This window comes from Gekko japonicus, unplaced genomic scaffold (genome assembly GCF_001447785.1).
Source record: "Gekko japonicus isolate JY-2015 unplaced genomic scaffold, Gekko_japonicus_V1.1 scaffold2917, whole genome shotgun sequence".
Taxonomy (NCBI): domain Eukaryota; kingdom Metazoa; phylum Chordata; class Lepidosauria; order Squamata; family Gekkonidae; genus Gekko; species Gekko japonicus.
Genome location: NW_015161496.1, coordinates 163,255 through 186,463, shown reverse-complemented (window position 1 = coordinate 186,463; position 23,209 = coordinate 163,255). Strand labels below are relative to the sequence as shown.

At 42.7% G+C, this 23,209-nt stretch overlaps 1 protein-coding gene across 1 annotated transcript in view; it reads left to right on the top strand.

The window, feature by feature from the left end:
• Positions 1-532: 532 nt before the first annotated feature.
• RALA (v-ral simian leukemia viral oncogene homolog A (ras related)) overlaps positions 533-23,209 on the top strand; it is a 32,170-nt gene continuing 9,493 nt past the window's right edge. The window contains exons 1-3 of the mRNA XM_015429192.1: positions 533-554; positions 12,124-12,276; positions 14,512-14,720. Of these exons, the coding sequence (XP_015284678.1) occupies positions 12,163-12,276; positions 14,512-14,720 (323 nt within the window). The 5' untranslated portion in view covers positions 533-554; positions 12,124-12,162. The remainder of the gene's footprint in view (positions 555-12,123; positions 12,277-14,511; positions 14,721-23,209) is intronic.

The window sequence follows — 23,209 nt, the reverse complement described above, 5'->3', positions numbered from 1 at the left end:
GGTAGCGGTGGCTTGGACTGCTTCTTGTGTTCATAACTGCTCTGTGTCTACAAATCCTAACTGTACCAGTGAACTCAGTTAATACTACTTCACTAAAGCCAAAGCTGACAGGATGACTGGGCTCTAAGAATCTGCAAGGTGTACGTGGCTCTTAAAGGTTGTTTGTATTATATTTGCCAGTTGTGAAGGCATGTCATGTGGGAACTTTAAATATTATTCCGTAGCGGTAAAGCACAAGGAGCTTATTTTTCGGTCATTTGTAATGCTGCTTGAGACATCTGTATGTAGTGATGCATCTTTACTGGTATGTTGTTGACATTATGCTATTCTGGAGAGGCTTTTAACATTTATCGTAAGAATCTGTATGGGCTCAAAGCTGAGAGAGCTTAATGAAGTTGGTTCAGAGGGTAGCTATGTTGGTTTGCACTAGAACAGTTAGATTCGAGCACCTTAGAGAGCAGCAAGATTTTCAGGGCATAGGCTTTCAATAGTCAAAGCCTCCTTCGTCAAACAGGAGTAGGAATGAAGATCTCTCTTTAGATCCCAGTCAGAAGGTAGGAGGGGTGTTGTAAAGAATGCAAAGGTACACTGTATATTGTAATCAGCTTGATTAGAGCAGGGGGAAATGCTTGGGGGTAGAAACCTATGTGCCTATTCAGTGCTGGGGGTTCCATTGTTCCAAACTTATGAATGAACTCAAGTTCAGCAGTCTCCCATTGTGATTTCCCCTCAGAGTTTCTTTGTTTGAGGACTGCTACTCTTAGGTCAGCAATGGAATGACCTGGAAGAGTCAGTTGTTCTCCCACTGTTGTGGTTTTTAATGTTGGTTTTATGTCCATTTGTTCTTTTGTATAGGGACTAACCTGTTTGAGGTAGAGAGTAGAAGGGCATCGCTGACATTTGATGGCATGTGTAACATTGGAAGGTGAACAAGTAAATGCATCTGAGATGGCATGGCTGGTGTTGTTAGGTCGGGTTATTGTGTTGTCAGAGTGGATATGGGGACAGAATTGGCTGTTGCAGGCACTGGTCCATGTTCATGTTAAGAAGGGTATTGCTGTGGGTGAGAAACTGTTTAAGGTTAGGAGTTTGTCGGTGGGCAAGAAAATGATTGTCTTCCAGTGCCAGTGAGAGAAGAGTATCATGGTCCAGCATAGCTTGCAAAGTCATTAATACTGCATTGAACCGGTTTGAGCAGAGAACTGATCATCAGTGGTGTTTGGGCCTATTTTGTAGCAGGTTATCCCTTGGTATCGTTCTGGCTTTGTCGATCTGTTTCCTGACCACATCAGGTGGGTATTGTAATCCAAGAACATCTGTTGTAGATCCTGCAGGTGAGAATCTCTGAAGGATCAGAGCAAGTGTGATTGTAGCCCAGAGCTTGGCTGTAGACAGTGGTTCATTTGGTGCGCTTAGGATGGTGACCGGAGGCATATAGATACATTTGGCAATCAGTAGGTTTCAAGTATAAGGTGGTTTTTATGTTTCCATTATGTATTTATACAGTGGTGTCTAGAAAGTATGTTTCTTGTGTGGATTGGTTGATGGCGGTGTGAAGGCTGCTGGAGGTCTGGTGAAATTTCTCCAGTGCTCCTTTCCCGTGTCATCAATAAATCTCAGGTGTGAGATGGGTGTTAATGGATGTGAGCTGAGCTGCGGAAATGCTGCTCCAGGTTAGCCATGAAAATGTTGGCATGTTGTGGTGCCATGTGGGTGCCCATGGCTGTGCCATTGATCTGAAGGAATAAATCTTCACCAACTCTGAAGTAGTTGTGGGCGAGGACAAACGGGCAGAGCCTGGTAGAGAGGTCGGCGGTAGTGTGGACATAAATCTTGTTGGTCTCTAAGGTGCTATGGGGCTCAGATCAATAATATAGTTGGATTACTGTCATCTGCAATTGCTTTTTCCATACTTCAAAGGAGATTGTCCATCATCTTGAGGAATCCTTGGCTGTCAGACTTGCTGAACAGAAAGAGGCTATATGTTAATTGTGCTATGAATTCTTTTATTGATTCTGGGGTATTAGTTAAAGAACTCTCGCTCTGCAGATACTTGAGTGACCCGCTCTGATACTTTCATTCAAAGTATTTAAACTATTACAGCAATGGGGTTAGAAAGTGTGCCATTTCAATAAGTGCCAAGTGTTGTTATTGCCTAGTTTTTTGCATGCGCGTGACCAACTGCTAACAATTTCAGGCTATCTTGGATTGAACTTAAAAAACAACAACCCACCACCAAGATTCTTATGTTTCTCACAACCAGTGTTCCTGCCAAGCTGAGTTAGTGCGAGCTAGCTCTCAATTTTTTAGCCTCCAGGTCACGCATTTTTTGTCTTAGCTCAGGAAGGATGGCTCCAGAGCAAACTAATTTATGCAGTAGCCAAATCACTTGTGCACAACTTTAATGCCAGTAGCTCACAAAGTAGAATTTTTGCTCATAAGACTCCACAGCCATTGCTCACAACACTGTAAGACCACGTCAGGTTGATCCATGTTGCCCAGGGTGGGATAAGCTAGTAGTAGGGAGGTGCAAACCTTGCAGTTTATAATGAACAGGGACAAATTGGGGAAATCGCAGATGGGGTAAGCAACTTTGAAAGCCCTGCCCCTCTAGGGTTATGTAAGCACTCTGAACAACAGGCAGATCTCCCCCCCCCCCATTGTATCTCTTCTGGAGCACATCCACTCTTTATCATGCTGGGTGGTGGGTTGTTTGTTTTTTGAGTTTTTTCTTAATTTACAAAGTCACATTTCTTGCCATTCATGGGGTAACTCAACACAGAGACCCATACCTTGTCTGTGCATGGTCTTTATCACCACCACACAGAGGGCAGTCAGTTGATTATTATTAATATACGTTTTTGTTGTTGGGGGTAGCTCTTTTCTAGGGTGATACGTTCCATAATTCATCAGCATATCCAATGGTTTCTTGTATCCTGAGCTTCTCAGTATTATGTCTCATAGAATGCAAGAAACGCTTCTTTGGAGAATCAAAACAGTGTTTTTGCAGTTTTCCTGAAACTTGTAGTCCAGGTATTTATTTATTGTATTGGTATCCTGCCCATCCCGCAAGCGGGCTCACAATAAAACATTTACATTATAAACATTTATAGTTTATAATTGCTGGTGAAAATTTCGACCCATTCATACTGTCCAAATGAGTACAAACAAGAAGGATAGGTAGGTACCAGTGTTCCCTCTAAGCTGAGTTAGTGTAAGCTAGCTCACAGTTTTTTAGCCTCCAGCTCACATATTTTTGTCTTAGCTCAGGAAGGATGGCTCCACAGCAAACTAATATATGCAGTAGCCAAATCACTCGCTCACAACTTTAATGCCAGTAGCTCACAAATAAGAATTTTTGCTCACAAGACTCCACAGCTTAGAGGGAACATTGGTAGGTACTATCTTGCTGGGGCAGATTTCGAGATGCAGCCCACCCAATGCTTAAATCCTGGGTTATTTAACCAATCCCCATTATTCTCATAGCTACATTACATCTCTGTTTGCAAGGTGGTCAGAGAATGAGATCTGAGAATGATTAGACCCAAACCTGCATTTTTGCTTCGCAGTTAAGCTTGGATCTGAAATGGGACTTTATTTTAGACCCATTTAGCAGATCACTCTCATTTAGGAGGTGTGTTCCGGTCGAACATCATAAAATGTAGAGATCTCTCAAGAAGGAACTAGTCTCCATATGAAAATGATTTCGTTTGCATGCATTTGAATTTAGTCAGGCAGATGTCAAAAATCTATTTTAACACACTGTGGCCCGGAACACTGTGTGTTTATGTGAATGCTTATGATAGTCTATATCAAATATATCCAGTGACATACACAGTCTTTTGATCCAGAGGAAATCAAGGCAAGTTTGAAGTATGTTAGCTGTTAACTAACAAAACTAGATGGTTGTAATGAATTTTTTATAGTCTCTAACAGCATTATTTCCTGTTAAAAGTGGAGCTGTAAAAAAGCATCAGTTCTCTGCTGATGTTTTTAGAATGCACATTAAACAGTTCTAATGCTTATCTTTATAATAGTTTCTCTTCATTTCATTTACAGTATATTGTCTTTGTGCTTTAGATGCATATTACCTACCATAATGTTTTGTTATCTTCAGGCTAAGATTACTTGGACAAAACTTGCCAAAGTCTGTACTTTCTAGTACTAACAATGAAATTGTTCTGAGCTTTTGAACACTTAACACGCGCATATGTGTACATGTCCAAAACCTGTTACTCTGTGCAAGCAAGAACGATGAAAGACAGGGCATAAATCTGTGGTATAGGCGTTAAATAGGTTGTCCCAAACATTTTGTGCTTCATTTCTACAAAGGCTTCTGTGTCTGTCTCTCCCCCTCTCCCCAATCCCTACTTCTGGAATTCTAGCCACCAGGGGCATTCTTAAGGACAGGTTTCTAATCATAATCTTCCTTGCAGAATAGTTTAATTTTGCAACTTCTTTCAGCTGCTGAAATATTTCCTACGTTCTGATAATGGCAATTACAGACAAGCTGGATTATAAGAATGTAGACATGGGTTACCTTTGAGACACTTTTACGTGGCAGTCCGAGTATGCCAGCGTTCACAGTGGTCAGCATGTGAAGGAAAGATGCTCATCTCCAAACATGTAGAGAGTTAGAGATCCACGGTGAGAATACCTTGAATGTTTGGGGTGCATGATGCTATTCATGTTTTACATATTATTGTAAGAAATATTGGTGTGCCCAGGCTGGAGAATCAATTTTGAGGTGGTTCTTAAGCTTTGGATTTTCAGACTCTCATAATGAACATCCCTGCCTAGGGCATGTTCACAGCAACACAGGTGTAAAGATTCACCTTGGCTGTTCAGCTGCAGGGTAGGAGTGACAGACTTAATCTGACCAGCAAGTGTGTCCTGCAATTTTACTTTAACTTTTCAAATCATTAATGTGGTTAAAGTGTTCAGGTTAGAAAAGAGCAGAGTTACATGGGGACATAATTGTATTCCTAAAAGCTAATCTGTGAGGTTGCAAAAATAGTATTTGCTTTGCTTCTTCTTAAAGTACTATGGAAAAGGCTGAAGTTTGCCACTTCAGTTGCTTGCTTAGGGGTAGCTGGTAAGCTGCTGGCAAGTAAATGTGTGATAAATTGTACCTCGGATTTACTTTTATTCACATCTGTTGGATAGTATACTAGACTGAGCTATGACTCAGGATTCCTGTGTTCCCTTCTTGTCTCTACTATAAACTCAGTAGGTGGCCTTTAGGTACCTACTCTCTCAGCTTCCCATGTGCAATATGAAATAGGACTGACTTACCTTAGAGTTGTTTATAAAGATTGTAGCAAGATAATGTATGTGAGATGCTTTGAGTACTCGAAAGAGCCATATACATGCTAATGAATATTAGCATCTCTGTGTCCCGGGAACCTTATTTCTGGAGCAGTGGATGTAATTATTTGTTGCGCATTGTCCTAAACAAATTACAGATGTGTGTTTTAGTTGTGATGTTAAACAGGAGTAGCTTGATAGCTGTATCACAGCAGTTCCACTATTCAGAATTGTTTTAGTTTTTACCAGCAGAGAAGGCTGCACTGGGCAGATAGGTGGGCAGATCAGTACTATAGAGGTATCTGTGCTAGATAAGTGGGACTGCCAAAGCTCCTAGGTGTAGTGGCCTGAACTGGGGATTTCAACCTAACTTTCCCATATTGAAGAATCTGATCACCGTGTCACTCTGGCTCTTAGCATGCTGTGCTTGGTTTGTCAGATTTCCTCTAGCATTAAGCATAAAGTTCACAAATATAATTCTTGAAGTGGCAGATCATGTGATGTTTCTTTATTACCTGAAATACTACATTTTATTCATGAATGGCTATGTTGGGAGCAGAAACTGAACAGCTGATTTTTCTCACCCAGCTGGAGCAACCTTGAGGGTTATCTTTGCTTTCAGTTAGCTTGAATAATAATGTTTAGTTAAAGGGTGTGTGTGTGTGTGGACACACAGGGTTCACTTCCTTAGCTTCCATATACTTCCTTTTTCAATCCTTGGGATGTTTTCCTTGCCCTTTATTATGCCTCTCATAGGTGGTCCTTCTAATTACTTCTTTCTGCAACCCTTAGATTTAGCTCTCCATGAGAATTACTGCTAAGCCAAGAGAAACTGTAGACCAGCTGGGGCATGTAAAAGTACACTCAAGCACTACAACAGGTAGTTTCAGTATGGGCTTTCCTCCTCTCACCTCTGAGCTGTCTCCCCCCCCCCCAGATTGTACTACATGACTCATAACACTGATCTTTCGTGTGATGTTCTTACACAATTTTGCCACAAGTATTTAGATGCCTCTGATGACAGAATAAGCAGTCAGCTGAGAATTACAGCATTGCCTTTAATTACTAGATAGTTGATAGTAGTTCTCTCTTTGCCTGATCTTGACAATGCTGGGCATTCTGTAGTGTTCCTGGAGCATATGCATTAAATCTTGCTATTACATCTGCAGTGTAATAACTCTGTTTTACTTGACTATGATTTTTGCTGGATCATGTAATCAGCAAGATCTGAACTCTAATATGTACTTGGAATTTGGCTGTGTGTCAGTTTCCAGGTATTCACCTGCATAAGGTAACTAGGGCTTAGCTAATCTTCTAAGTGGCAAGCTTATCCTTTGTGGTCACAGAACATCAGGTGGGTCAGCAATTAATACATTTACCTGCTTTTTTCCCTCTTGCCTTTCCTGAATCTTTGCTGAAATAAGCGGTCTTTACAAGGACTACTCATAACAAACATTGTAGATTGCTTGCTCACACCTAAGCTAGAATTGGGAAAACAGTTTAAATTTTGAGATCCAAGCATCCAAGCGTTATGTGCCAGTGCTGGGTGGAATTGAAACAAAAAACCATATATACAAACATCATTACAAGGTAACTGAAATATTTTCCAGACCTGACTGTAATTCTTACATAGTTATAAAACGTTCATGATTGCAGTGGAGCAGTTTGCTGGAAATGCTTCTAAAAAGCCCTCTACACATGCTGTTGCTATGTTGACTGTTAAACTGCAGTTGCATAAAATCTTGGCTAAACACACACACACGTAAACAAATTTGCTTCAACAAATGAAGCTTGAGTTGCATCCGTATAGAATGAAGGATTTTCCCTATTCATTTATTTTGCATAGTTGTCTCTTCATCATCGGGAGAATGGTTTCAATAACTGATTCCACCTGAACCACTTGAAATTCTGTATGTTCCCCCTGTGAGGTTTTATTCATACTGCCAACACATTTTGAGCTCATCATCTAAACTCACAAGGATGAGAAACTTGCTCTTAAAAATGAAACCTTAATTTCTCAGGATGCTGAATTCTGTTGCTGATAAAAATTCTTCACTTGGATCCAAAGTGTACAGCCTTGGTTACAGTAGACTCTTCAGTACAATGCTTCCTCTCCATTTAATGTTGAGTGTGTTAATTCTAATCCCTGTTGTATTCTATCTGTGGGATTGAGGGGAATTTGTAATGGCATAAGAGCTTTCAAGCACTGCCAATATTTAGCCGCCTGTGTTCTGAAAATAACTTAGTGAATGCTTTACTGATTACGGAAATATTTCAGTTTTTGTCACAGATCTGTTATTAGTGATTTGACAACCATATGTGCAGATTCTAAGGCCTCCTATGAATTTAGCATTCCCAATAACGAACAGGAAGCACAACAGCTACATACCTAGAAAATGCTCTTAGTAATAATCTCTTGTACTCCTCAGCCTTTTCCTTGAGTTAAATGCTAGATGTCTCTGTTCTCCTTCAGTGGGGGAAGACAGCCAAACTGGTCAGGTCATGCCCCCTTCACTCCAGGCAGGGCTGTGCACAGTTGTGCAGACTGATCCTCCAGTCTCCAGTTTTCATAGCCCTGCCGCTCCAGCAGGACGCTTGAGCTTAGCTCTGCTTTCTTGGAGATTATTGCCATATTGGTATGGAATGTCAAAAACCAAACTGGAGATACACAGTTACACAGTAACAGATGAAACAACGAAAGACCAACTGTGTACTAATATTGAAAAAATAAATGCAAATAAAGTTAAAGTCAATTTAAATACAATCAGTACCCAGAAGAATATATCTTTATGATATTATTGTAAGACTTCAAAAATTATTATGCATAATATGTGAATGCTACAGGTTTATTGTGTTAACAGCTTTATGACTGTATTGGTATCGAAGACAGAAAAGCCTTGAAGAAAGGCCCCCATCACCGTTCCTAAAGAAAAAAGAGACCGTTAAGACAAGTCTCTATTGCCTGAGGTTCCAGGCACTGGGGACTGGCCAATGGCAGATACCTCTACAGCAGCACAAGCTGCCATCAGTGTTGGCAGACCCAAAGCTTCAGGTTGTTCCACAGCAGGCCCCTGACTGGACAGGAAAAGCCTGGCAGAGATATAGCGGTTCCAAGCCTAGACTGCCTTGGAGTCTCATATTTTGTTGGCAGGGAAGATGGAAAGGCCTTGAGGAAGGGCCCCATTGCCAATCTTAGAAAGAACGGGGAGACTGTTGAGACAGGCCTTTCCTTCCTGAGGCTTCAAGCATCAAAGACTGGCCAGTGGCAGATACATCTGCAGCGGCATGGTCCCCTGTCAGTGCTGGCAGACCTGAGGCTTTGGGTCATTCTACAGCCGGCCCCCAACTGTGCTGGAAGAGCCCAGCAGAGCCCTACTGGGTCCAAACAACCATGATGAGATTGCAGTGGGTGGCCCACCCCATACAGACTTGGAGGCTTCCGGGCCTACAGGGTGCGAGAGGATTGGAGCTGGTGAGGGACCCCCCCCCCCAAGATACATGGGAGCAGTGGGATAAGGACCTTCAGCGTGACTAAGGGGCCGATCCAAGCAGGAGTGCCAGAGCAGTTTCTCCTTCCTCAAGCCTCTCTGAGGCCTTTTCCAGTGGATTTGGCAGTTCAGGAAAATTTCAGTGGTGTGGCTGCTCAGGTTTTCCCTGTGTATTTCTGTCCTCCCTGTGCAGATTGGAAGATGCAGGCCTTTAGGTCGGCCTGGGCCTCCCCCAACGCCGTGCGTATGCAACCAGGAATCATGTTGGCCTTTCCGTGGCTAGGGCTACCTGTCCAAGTGGTGGCTATGGCTGACCTCGCCCATAAGTATGCTAGCACTGGCGGCATCAGGAGCTGTTGAGTCAAAAGAGATGTTTCCTTTCCCTCATCATCAATGTCAGGCTTCAGGGGTAGAGGAGCTCCTTTCAGTCATAGGATATATGGCAACAAACTCTGATAAAGGTCAGAAAGTTCTCCTATGCCAGTGGTGGCGAACCTATGGCACGGGTGCCAGAGGTGGCACTCAGAGCCCTCTCTGTGGGCACGCGTACCATTGCCCCAGCCAGGCCCAGACCACCATTAAAGTGTCAAATTCTCTGTCAAATAATTTTAAGTAAATGAAAGCATTTGGGATTGCTTTCCTTACTTTGTTTGGATCATCTTAAATTAATGTATGAGTTGTTTTTTCTAAAGTAAAACCTCAGTATTCAGGTTAAATTGCCGTGTTGGCACTTTCTGGCCACTGTGTGATACAGAGTGTTGGACTGGATGGGCCTTTGGCCTGATCCAACATTGGCATCTCTTATGTTCTTATGCGATAAATAAGTGGGTTTTGGGTCGGAGTTTGGGCACTCAGTCTCTAAAAGGTTCGCCATCACTGTCCTATGACTTTCCTGGGGAAATTCTTTTAGGCTTTTCCAGCCAGAGCATTTCTGGAGATTAAAAACGGTGTCTTTTCCTTCTCGTAATTGCCAGTTGGATACAACAGACAAACCTAGATCATCAGCTTCAACCAGTTTAGATACAAGACCATCCAAAGAGTCCTCAGGTTGTTGATTCCATGAATTCTTTGATTACGTGCTAAAGGCAGAATGGGCAGTTCCAGGCAACGGCATTTACTTGCAGGCATATGAAAAAAGGCCTTTGCCTTTCCAGCAGGCATCTGAAGGACTGGTTCATCTAGTATAAAACCTAATTGTAGACGGTTGCACAAGGCCTAACGCTAGGACTGTCAGTGATAACAATGAATGAAACTTTGAGGAGATGTACACACGTCACTCCCATAGGGAAAGGAGTGCTACTCTCAAACAGCAGCAGCGCAAAAACAAACAAACACAAAACCCAAGGCAACAAGTGTGAGAGATAGTATGAAGGCACATGAAATGGTACATTAAAACAGCAAAATATTTAATCGGAATGTATTAAATGCATTTATATAGTGAGCTATTTAGGATGCAGTTGTATAGTGCAATTTGAGTCAAGTGATTAGCCATGTCAGTTGCGCTAGGATAGTGGTGTATGTGTATACAGCATTACTGCTTGCATAGCGATTCTTGTGTGAATAAAACAGTGTGAAGTTGCAGTTACCCTCCACATAATTTCTTCTAGACACACAACAATGCCAAAGAAATAAAACTGTTCATGGAACTAAAATAATATGGGGACAGATCTAATCTATGTAAAGTACTGTCTTGTTGCCAGAATTAAAGGTACCTGATTTTGACTTGATTGGCACCATAATTTCTTGTTTTGCTTTGCCTAGACGGTAGCAAATAAAACTGAATGTTAAACATTGAATGTGTTTGCTGCCCAGGGGTGGGGTGTTGCAGTGAACTGCTTCTTATAACTTAGCAAATGCTAACTGTGGTCAGTATGAGACAGAGAAAGCAAGCCATCACAAGTGAAAGAGAACATGCAGGACATTCCTGATAATCTGAAATAAGCTTTGAAAATGAACACTTTGGGTGCTTATATTTGGCACAGCAACTTGCTCAAATTCTCCATTCTCTAATAGGTAACTTTGAGCTACTTGGTTTTCACTTGTTATTTTTAATAGCTTTCTTTATAGTTTAATTGGCATTTCCTATGTGTGCTGCAGCATGCTGTTATACATGTTTATTCAGAGGTGAGGTCCCTTGGAATGCAATAGAATTTGCATCCCAGGCTAATTTGCATAGGGCTGTAGCCTTAACGAAGCGTCTCTCAATTGTTATGCTTTATAAATGGTTCTTGTAGTACAGTGATAATTGCAGCCCAAGCATTCAATTAAAAGTTTACATCTGCCTTTCCATACAGGACCTTTATTTATACCAACATTAATTTTGTTTAGATTATGGGCCTTGATGGTGCATACCAACCTTTTGGCATCAGTGCTTGATGTTCACGAATATGCTGCTGAGAGCCAGTTTAGTGTAGTGGTTAGGATCGCGGACTCTAATCTGGGAGAACCGGGTTTGTTTCCCCACTCTTTGATTCCTCACTCTTCCACATGCAGCTGCTGGTGTGACCTTGGGTCAGTCATAAACTCTCTCAGAGCTGTTCTCTCAAGGGCAGTTCTCTCAGAGCTCTCTCAGCTCCCCCTACCCCACAGGGTGTCTGTTGTGGGGAGGGGAAGGGATTGTAAACTGCTCTGAGACTTTTCGGGTAGTGAAGGGTTGGGTATAAATCCAATCCAATCTCTTCTCTTCTCCTGCTACAAGGAGACCTTTTCCCCATTGTTGGGGGGGATTAGTGTTGCTGCTGCCTCTTCCATCTCTAGCATGCCCTCTTCTCCACCTGTGTCTAACTTGAGGAAAGCTGTGCATAGTGCAGGTGCAGTGTCCTAAATTTCTCCACTGATTCAACCATCTTGCTGCATCAACACATCATTGCAACATATGACAGAATTATGCTATAAATTAGTAAGAGGCTTCAGGATGTGGTGCTTCTTGCTTGAGCGTTCTAAAATTACTAGAAGTCTAGTTAAATACATCATATACATTAACAGCTTTCTGCACATGGATTTGTAATTTACACACCTGGAATAACTCATCCTCCAGTTTTATTTGTAAGACACAGCTCAGTAGTTCTGAAACTAAGTATGGAAAAGAGCTCACTAATTGTTACTGTGTTTCCTTAAGAATTTTTTTCTCAGATAAAAGCAGCTGAAAGCATTTATTCAGAAAAAAAATTGTTTTCTTGTATCCACTAAACTAGCTGGTTGTGTCTAGGTTTATTTTCATTTAAGATAGTAGAAGGGGCATGTTGTATGGAACTTCATGGCTGTTGTCTTGTTGTGTTTTGATTACTGAACTGAATCCTCTTTAATGCAAAAAATCTCTTTTATCCAGGTTCTTCCTCGGCTTCTGTGAAATACCTGCAGTCCAAAAATGGCAGCAAATAAGCCCAAAAGTCAAAATTCTTTGGCTCTACACAAAGTCATCATGGTAGGCAGTGGGGGTGTAGGAAAATCTGCATTAACGCTGCAGTTCATGTATGATGAGGTAAGAACCTAACATCCATAAGTGAATTTTAGTTAATAAGCTGACCATATTCTTGAGTTGTGTGTGAACCAGGGAGTCAAGCAATTACATCGCAGTTTGTTCAGGTTTGGTAATGACGTGGCTTTGGTTCAGGCTAAGAAATTTGGATGACAAGATAATTACTCAGTGTATATATATATATAAAATTAAATGTGCGCAGATTGGATGTGTTTTCTAACTACAGTTTCTCATGGGAAACTTTGATATATACCCACTATAATACTTGAGTAATTGTTTCTCTGTTTAGTTGGATAGCATTTTGTGTGAAGGTGCAAGTTAGAAATGGATAGTTCCCATACTGAGCATGGCATTTCTTACTATAAGCGGAGACACATGTATTCTTTTTGGGAACAAAAGATGGACCAAAAATATTCAGGAATGTGCCCTGGCTGCTGCTAAAATCTGATTTAAACACTATATGGAACTTGAGGTGATCAGGGTTTTATTTTTAGTTAACAATTATATTACTCTTTATTTACACAAGTTTAATTTGCTGCTATGTTCATACAGTATTATAAGAGTACTTATGCGTATTAATGATTTTGAAATGTAAATAGATGATGGCATCCAGATAATACACTATCACTTCTGCTGTGTAGTCATCATTACATAGCTAAATATACTAAGAATGGGAGAGTGGAATCTAGTGTGGAAACATATCAGTGATTCCCAATTCCTTTGGTGTAGTGATCCACAAGTCTAAATTTACTTGGTATGGCAATCCACTTTAAAATAAAAAGGACGTGCACAAATCAATAAAACTATAAAAGCCTGGGATCCACTTTCACAGGCTTTGCAACCTGCTTTAGGTCTGGGACCCACAGGTTGGGAAATGCTACATTAGCTCAACCTATTGCTTTCCTTGGTGACTTGATCATGATGTAATGTTACTGGGGAAGAAGGTTATACCTTAGCTATCTATTATTTTATTAGTAGTATTTATTACATTTATATCCCACCCTCCCCGCAGACGGGCTCAGGGCAGCTCACAATTAACGGCACCATGTGCCGAAACAGCATAAAACATTAAAAAGAAGATAAAACAGAATAAAAACACTCATACATCAAACAGTTAAAGTGCTCGCAGAGATGGTTGACGTTCAGTCAATTTGAGGTGGCATGCAATAAAATATAGTATTAAAGTCCCAATTCAGCAGTATTCTGGCCTCTTGTGACTCTGTGGCTTGATCTCATAATGGGCCAACCTATTACCACGATGTTAATCTAATACCATCTACCTTTATGATGTCTGCACTTTGTTTCAGGGAAAGTCCCAAAATACTCCTCAGCATTCTGTTGTTTCACTTAGTTACCAGCATATGACTTCTTCTACAGTTTGATTGGTGAACATTCAGGAGTAGCCATTTTGACAGCCTTGTAAAAAACCAAACTGGTTTTAATTGGCTCATGTCCATTCTGGCACTTCTCAAGGATATTTTCTCCAAAGCAGTGAGGGATATACCAACATGGACTTCTGATAATGATGTGAAGCTGTATAAACAAAACCATGCATTTAAGAACATAAGAGAAGCCATGCTGGATCAGGCCAGTGGCCCATACAGTCCAAAACTCTGTGTCACACAGTGGCCAAAAACCAGGTGCCATTTTTAACAGATGCATCTGTACTGGTACACTGATACCATGTTTGGTCAAAGCTGCTCTTCTGCAGCCATAAGGACACTTACTGTATTGGAATGGCATTTTATTATTTATTTCTGCCTTGCTTTTTCTCCCTTCTGGAGGTTTGAAGCTTCTTGCGAAGAAATGCAAAAATATACTGGCAATATGGAGTACAACTCTGACATCCTGGGTTGGCCCCCAGATCCACTGACCCAGCTCACTCAGGGTCATAGGTCTGTGAGTCATGGGCTAAGAGCCCAGAGCCCTTTGGCTTCTGTCAAAGATCTTGCACCTCTGGGGATATCTAGACTTAAATACCTGTAATAGAGAGGGGAGCAGAAGCTCAGCTTCCCTTTAGCATACTGCTACTTCAACCCCTTTGCTGTTACTGAGGGTCCCCTGACTGTGCCCCAGGAGCAAAATTTCGGTGGGCTGCTCTCTCTGTGTGGGTCGTTGTGTGTGTGTAGGGGTGTTCTGCAAAGTTTGCATGGCTTGTGCTACTCTGAACCCTACGTTCTGTATTTATAACATGATAGTTATTGTACACACAGAGCTGACTCTTTCCTTCCTTACCAGTTTGTGGAAGACTACGAACCCACCAAAGCAGACAGCTACAGGAAAAAAGTAGTTCTTGATGGAGAAGAAGTCCAGATAGATATACTGGATACAGCAGGACAGGAAGATTACGCTGCAATTAGAGACAACTACTTCCGGAGTGGAGAGGGTTTTCTCTGTGTGTTCTCCATTACAGAGCTTGAATCTTTTGCAGCTACAGCAGACTTCAGGTAATTAGAGGGTAACTGGTTCATCTTATTTGTCTAGTTATATATTTATTGCTGTGTGCTGGAGCTCTGCTTGTTATTTTTCCATTTCAAATTTGCCATTTACTTTGCCTTAAAATGCCTCTACCCATATAGCTGGGACATGGGCTGTCATTTTTACAAGTCACATATACGTGGAATTTCTTCCTTCTGTTGAGGCTTTTTAAAATCGTTTTTGGTGGGGTGTTGTGCATGTGTGTGTCCTTGCGTGTCTGGAAGTCGTGGTGACTGCTGGTGACCCCTAGTGGGGTCTGGACATTTCAGAGAGGTGGCTTGATTGCCTGGCTCTGCGTCCTGAGCCATGGTATTGCTTGGAGGTCTCCCTTCCAAATACTTGCCTGGGCTATCCAGGTCAGGACCTGTTGAGGTACGTTGTTGTTGGCAATGTATCCTGGGCTGTCATTGAAATGGATGACATTACTGTCTAAATTTCCATTTTTATCCATTTTTTTCTCCAGTGAGCTCTCCTGCACGTGTTGTAGCTTAACATCCTAAATTGGACCCTCTTAACACCCCAGGCCACTGTTGCAACTCTGTCTTCTATATTAACTTCAGTTGACATATCTCTAATCTCTAAGGAGAAAGGGCATGGGAAAGGGATGAGAGGAAGGCCTCTGGTGAAATGTCATTCTCTAAACAGGACCTTTGTTTGTAAACTGTTAGAGAGTGCAGACTTTCAGCTGTGTGGAACATCTGCAGTGTCTGTCCACACTATTCCTGAACTGTTTCACTAGCCTGGGTGGGAAAGGCACCATTAGAAAGCAACGGATCCCAACTCTGACATCCTATAAACTATTATTTTGCTACATTCAGCTGTGCTGTAAAGAATTCTTTTCCATGGCAGGCTATACATGGGAATCAGCTGTGTTGAGGTATTCCTCAGTGGGAGGACAAATAAACCTTTTGCACACTAGTGTTTCAGTGTGGAGAAGGCATTTCATCATCACAACTGTGGGTTTCATAGTGTTGGTAGAAAGTGCCATCAAGTCACAGCTGACTTAAAGCGATCCCGTAGGGTTTTCAAGGCACAAGACATTGCTTGCCTCCATGTCACACCCCTGGCATTCCTTGGAGGTCTCCCATCTAAATACTAGCCAGGTCCTACCCTGCTTAGCTTCCACCACAGGAGGTGGTGGCGGCTACAAGCATGGACGGCTTCAAGAGGGAATTAGATAAGCATATGGAGCATGTCCATTGGTGGCTATTAACCACAAGGTATAGATAGGAACTCTCGGTGTAGGGCAAGTGATGCTCTGTATTCTTGGTGCTCCTAGTGTCCTGGCCCCACTGATGGACCTCCTGATGACACCTGGTATTTTTGGCCACTTTGTGACACATAGTGTTGGACTGGATGGGCCACTGGCGTCTCTTATGTTCTTATGTTCCAAGATCTGATGAGATCGAGCTAGCCTGGGGTCTCAGGGCAGGGCGGGTTTCATAGATACCGTTTCAAAGATGGCCTTTGGAAATCAGTTCTAAAAATCTTTGGAAGCTATTTTACTCTGAAACTGAAGTATTTATATTGCCTTTTTGTTTTTTTTGAGGAAGGGCTTATATTAAAGCCTTGATAGCTTATTTTGGGTGAAGCACTGGGCTCAACGAGAACCTAAGAAAACATGTCTAGGGATCTTACTCTTATGTGAATCAGTTTAGAGCTTGATAGGGGTGTGGAGCTTACTGTGTTATAAAACCTTTGTGCCTCTGGCTTATGCTCTATAACATCTTTATGGCTGTGGCTCATTGAGGTCAAGTTTCTTTCTAGAAGGTAGATGCGAGTTCTGAAATTCAGTAGGAATAATGGAATGTGATTTGGTCACCCTTCCATTTTAGCTTGTTATACATGCTCTCCCATTGCAAGGATTCTGCGATGGTATCTTATCCTTGCCAAAATTCCTTTGGTAGCTGGAGGAAAAGCTGTTCGGTGTGTGTGTTTAGATATATACAGCATATTCAAAATTTTTGATGCTGAACTAGTCCAGTCTTAAAGCAACAAAGAAGACCCCAAATATTACCTTCATTTCTACTGGACACCAATTATTTATTTTATTTATTTTATTGGTCTTGTATCCCGCCTTCCCCACAAAGAGGCTCAGGGTGGGTTCCAACAGTCTTAATACAATATATAATACAATTTAAAACATAGTTTATAAAGTGCCGTGCATAATTTAGCCAGATGTCCCAGCAGTTAGATGGTTCCTGTATGGCTATTCAGATCCAGGTCACCGATGGGGGAGGGAACCGGGAGGGGGGCGACCGCTGTCTCAGTCAAAAGCCTGGCAGATGAGCTCCATCTTACAGGCCCTGCGGAATTGTAATAAAACCCGCAGGGCCCTGATCTCATACGGGAGCTAATTCCACCAAATAGGGGCCAGACCCGAAAAGCCCTGGTCCTAGTTGAGGCAAGTCAGACGTCCCTGGGGCCAGGAACTACCGAAAGATGTTGGTTAGTAGACCTCAGTGCTCTATGGGGCTCATATGGGGACAAGCGTTCCCTAAAGTATGCTGGCCCCTGGCCATATAGGGCTTTAAAGGTAAGCACCAACACCTTGAAATGGATCTGGTGCTCAATAGGCAGACAGTGCAGTTCATGGAGCACTGGATGGACCCACACTGTTGCATTCTGCACTAGCTGCAACTTCCGGAGCTGAGTCAAGGGTAGCCCCAAGTAGAAGGGGTCCCACGTAGAGGATTACAGTAATCCAATCTAGAAGTGACCATTGCATGGGTCACTGTAGCCGGGTCACGGGGGATGAGATATGGGGCTAGCTGCCTGATCTGCCTCAGATGGAAAAAGGCAGACCTGGCAGTGACATGGGCCTCCATAGAAAGTGAGGCATCCCAGGAGCACCCCCAGATGCTTCATTTTCAACGTTGGCACCAGTGGAGCACCATCAAAGGTTGGGAGCCTGATTCCCTGACCCAGTCCCCCGCAACTCAGGTGCAGGACCTCCATCTTGGATGGGTTTAACTTCAGTTGGCTCTGTCATAGTCATCCAGCCATGGCTTGTAATGCCCTGTCCTGATCTCCTGGGGCCATGTCCGGGTGGCTGTCCATCAGTAGACAGAGCTGGGTGTCATCCGCATACTGGTGACATCCCAGCCCATATCTCTGGATAGTCTGGGTGAGAGGGCGCATATAGATATTAAAAAGCAAAGGAGAGAGAATTGCTCCCTGTGGCACACCACATTCATAGAATCATAGAATGTTAGAGCTGGAAGGGACCTTGCAGGTCATCTAGTCCACCCCCCTGCACTCTGCAGGAGCATAGCTGAAAGATAGCCCTACAACATACCCAAAAGATGGTCGTCCAGCCTCCGCTTGAAAACGTCCAGCGGAGGAGCATTCACCACCTCCCGAGGCAGTCTGTTCCACTGCTCAAGCACTCTTGCAGTTAGGAAGTTTCTCCTGATATTTAGCCAGTAACGCCTCCCTTGTAATTTCCACCCATTAGATCTAGTCTCGCAATCCGGAGCAAGAGAGAATAGATCCGCTCCATCTTCTACATGACAGCCCTTCAAATACTTGAAGACTGCAATCATGTCCCCTCTAGCTTTCTCTTTCCCAGGCTAAACATACCCAACTATTTCAGCCTTTCCTCATAAGACTTGGATTCCAACCCTTTCACCATCCTGGTTGCCCTCTTCTGGACACCCATTCCAGTGGGTGTTGTTGGGATAACTCTCCCCCAAGCACCACCCTCTGTCCCCAACCTTGGAGAAAGGAGGTCAGCCACTGCAAGGCAAGCCCTCATATTCCTATGTCGGCGAGGTGGTGGGTTAACCATATCGAATGCTGCTGACAAATCAAGAAGTATCAGCAGCGCTGATCCGCCTCGATCCAAATGTCTCCAGAGATCATCCACCAAGGACAACCAACACCGACTCCATCCCATGGGCAGGGCGAAAGCCAAACTGGAGGGGGGGGGGTCCAGGACTTGAGCCTCATCCAAGAAAGCCTGAAGCTGTGTTGCCACTGCCCTCTCTACTACCTTACCCAGGAACGGTAAGTTAGACACTGGGTGGTAGTTCTTAAGGACTGTAGGGTCCAAAGAAAGTTTTTTGAGGAGAGGGCATACCACTGCCTCCTTCAGTCCCCCTGGGAAGGTCACCATTGAGCTGGACAGATTGATAATCTCCCTCGGGGGGTCCATCCCTCATTGCCGCAGGTTTTGACCAGCCATGATGGGCAGGGATTTAGGAGGCATGTGGTAGGCTTCGCAGCTGCCAGGGTCTTGTCAGCTTCATCCTGGGAGAGCAGACTGAAGTGGTCCAAAACTGGACCTGAAGACGGTCAATGGGCTTCTAGTTCTTTTACTGTATCAAGTGTGGTTGAAAGGTCACAGCAGAGCAACAAGACTTTATCTGCAAAACAGGTTGCAAATGCCTCACAGCCAATTGTTGGTTCCCTACCTTTTGGCATGCCCTGAGGCAAAGTAGTCAAGGACTGAATAATTCTAAATAATTGGGCTGGGTGAGAGCTTGCAGATGCAACGGAGGTCACATAGAAATGTCCGTTCGTGGCCTTCACAGCCATCTCATAGGTTCTCATAAATGAAAGCCTTATGCCAGTTTGGGTTTTCTTTTGTGGGTGGTGAAGTAATCAAATAAATTTGATCAAACCCCCCCCCCTACAATTTCACTCTGCTGCAGTGTACCTTGATGGCTACACTTCTGTATACAATCAGCATTTGGCTTCTTTACTTAGTAAACAGGATCTCCTGCACCTTGACAGGAGTGGTCCTTGCATAGTTTGAAATATAGCAGCTGATCTCTGGCACCAAAACTACCAAACAGCTGCTGCCTGCTGAATAATGTGGTTCTTGTATGTGGATCATTTTTCAAGGGTAGATATGAGAAACTGTGGAGGTGAGTAATTGACCAGAATTACTGAGTCAACAATAATTACAGAAATAGACTGTATACAGTGACTCACTTTTTAGCCAATTAAGTATTTGTGTTGCAGCAGGCATTGGAAGCTCTAGAAACATGGAAATAAAGACTGCTGGCTGATCTATGGCAGTCTCTTTCTTTTCCCTTAAAGGAGAGTGTATCAGTTACTTAGCAATACATTTTAATTTTTATACCTAAATTCTTTCCCTTCGCAAAATGGTAATTGAGGTGCCTTACAACTTATTACTATAACAATACACACACACCCCCATATACCTCTTTAAAAGCTAGTATAACGTCATAGTATGTATCAGATTTAAGAAGAGGGATCAACAATAAAAACGCAAAAGATAAAATCACAGGTTTCTAAAATCAGCATTAAAAGTCTAAAACAACAGCTGAGGACATAAATATTGGCATGGTAGTATACAAAAAACCCAAAAACATATCTGCAGTAGAATTTAAAATACTTGTGGGAATAAAAATGCCCTTTTCTGGCACCTAAGAGTAAGCTTGGCACCAGGTAAACCTTCGTGGAAAGAATTCCGGAGTATGGTTGCTACAAATGAGAATACTGTGTTCCTGACTCACACCTAGTTTCCATATGTGGGTGCACAGAGTAGTTCCTCTAGTTACTTCAGTGGATGGGCAGGTACATATGTAATAAAACCTGACTGAAGTTGCATGCCACAAATAGCATTATCTGAACCATATTTGATGTGCTTGTTCCATCATGATGGGTTGGAGAAGATTTATGGCTGGATTGTAGCCATGTTCCCTCTAAGCTCCACAGTGTTGTGAGCAGAAATTTTACCTTGTGGGCGAAAAAAGCTAGTAGCATTGAAATTGTGAGCAAGTCTACATTTGACTAATGCCTAAATTATTTTTTAAGATTATTTCTATAACCTTGTAAAAATCTCAGAATGAATTATTTTAAACTATATTTTAAGAATACTTTAAACATTATAAGAGAAAACAAAATCAGGTCAAATTTCATTACAGAAAATGTCCTCTATAGGGGTAGACCAGACCTCTGGAGAACAGGTCTACCCTCCCCTTTCCACTACACTGGTAGACCTGGCCTTGGACCGTTGGGGGGGGGGGGCTCTTGCAGTCTACTTTGGTTTTTTTAATGAAATATGACAACCAGCATTACAGGTCAAGCATAACAGAGGTGGAACAATCACTGTCAGAATACTGCGTAACCTAACAAACAGGAAGTTGCTTAAATCTTATCAACCTGCCCAAACTACTTATTTATTCAAATATTTATATTCCACTTTTCCCTTTGGCTCAAAGCAGCTTACAAATCGTCCCGAAAAGCATAATAGGGGAGTGCAAAATTAAAAAAAAATCTGGCTTAATGATAGCCTATGGGGATCATTATAGTCAATTGGCCCCGTATGCTATAATGGAGAATCGATCCAGGGGTATCGGGGGAGTTCCAAAAAGGTTGGACCAGGGGGTCCAATTCTATGGTCCCCAGAAGGAGGTGCCCCCGTCCTCCATTGTTTCCTATGGAAGCTTGGTAGTGAGCAGAGCAGAAATCCTCTAACTGGCATCTGTAATGTTGTGCCTCATTGCCCCCTAGCACAGTTTGGAAGGAACTGTGGCAGTCAGACAGAAAATGGGGAACAGTTCATCGGAGTGAAGTGTTGACATTTTGAAAAAGAACTTTTCTGGGAATCTACTGAAATGTTTCAGAAACACTGAGCAGAGTTCTGGTGGAGAGGGGGATTTCAGATAGATTTGGGTTGGATCCAGCCTGTTTTTTTCCCTACTTAATCTCACACAGTTCCATTCCATATTACAACCTCTGTCTCACATGTCTTTTGTACATGTGGATCCCATGATCCCAACGTAGCCTTTTTTTGGTGGTCAAAGGTATCTCCTCCTTTTTCACAAGCATAACCATTTGTTTTGCTGAAATTCTATGGCACTCTAGCAGCTATTTTTTCTTCATTTGTGAACAAGTGCGCTAAAACTCCTTGGTTAAATACTTGTGATATTAGTCATAGTTTAGGTTTTATTTTCTTTTGACAATATATAGATAGAAATTTTATCAGTGGCCTCGGAGCACAGATAAAAATTAGTAAGGTATGCATGGGGAAAACAATTGTTGTGCTTGTCGTATTTGGAACATACCTCACCATTTTACCTATTTGTGGTCTTGGTACATCACTCTGAGGGGCTTTGGGTTTGTGCAGAGTCACGATGCAGCTGTGATTATGCATGTCTTGGGGGGTGGAGCTGTGCTGTCCTGTGCTGTCCTTTTGTCTGTAGCAGCAGTGTGAGGGAACTTCCCTGTGAGACTTATCTTATGAAGGCCTATGCTTTTTTTTTTTTTGTGTATTCAAAAGAGAGGATTGTAGTAGTTTCTTCCCCTCCTCTTATCTCCATTTTTTCTTTTTCTGCCTTTTTGCTCTGTACTTAGCTTTTGCTGTGTATTGATCATTCATCTTCTTTGGCACTCTAGCTCTTATGGCACAGCAGATTATGTTCAAATATTATTGCTAGAGTAGAGGAAAACTTCCTTCTAAGGACAATCACAGACATTATTTCTGCTGCCCTGGTGAACGGCATAAATTTAGCAGTGTGCACCAAAAATTTAAGGAGCTGCGGTGGCTCAAGTGGTTAAGACGCTGAACTGCAGGCTGTGGAAGGTCAGTAGTTCAGCAGTTCAAGACCTGAGTGTGCCGCATGATGGAGTGAGCTCCCATCTCTAGTTCCAGCTCCTGCCAACCTAGCAGTTCGAAAGCAAGAAATTGCAAGTAGATAAATAGGTACCACTTCGGTGGGAAGGGAACAGCGTTCCGTGCACCTTGGTGTCTAGTCATGCCGGCCACATGACCACGGAAACGTCTTCGGACAGCGCTGGCTCTTCGGCTTTGAAATGGAGATGAGCACCGCAACCCTAGAGTCGGATTCGACAGGCTTTCGAGCAAGGGAACCTTTACCTTTACTTTACCAAAAATTTATGAAACAGACAGCACAGAACTGTGCCTCTCATTTTTGTGCTAAACTCTAGAAGTTCAGCATTGGGGAGGATAGTGGAGGCCTCAAAATCATCACAGGTTCCCCTGGCAACTTCTGCATCTTTTCAGCCTGTTAGGCCTGACCCATAAAGGCAACATGACACATAGGTCAGAAGGCACAGAAATGCTGGGCTGGCTTTCTGGTTCTGAGATTCATGCTCCTGTATTAGCTGAGAAATACCTTTGCCTCAGTCTCCCGCCCCAATTTCTCATGGATTGCTGAGCTTCCTCTGCCCATTCTCAATCTCTCATAATTTTTTTGGATTTCATCAAGTAACACCCTTGCAGACCTGCAGGCTTTCACCAACTGAAGGTCTGAGCTCAGATCTCTGACCACTTGGTTCAGGGCTGCAGCTTGCACATCAGTCTCAACAACCTGTTCTTCAGATTCATGGATTCTCACTCAGAAGCTTCAGTAGCACTTGCCGTGATCTCTGCATTGTTGAAATTGGCCAAAGATGCTTGACAGAAACCAGCCTCCACCCTGCTTTGCCTGTATATGAGATGAACGTCTCTAAGGAGTTCAGC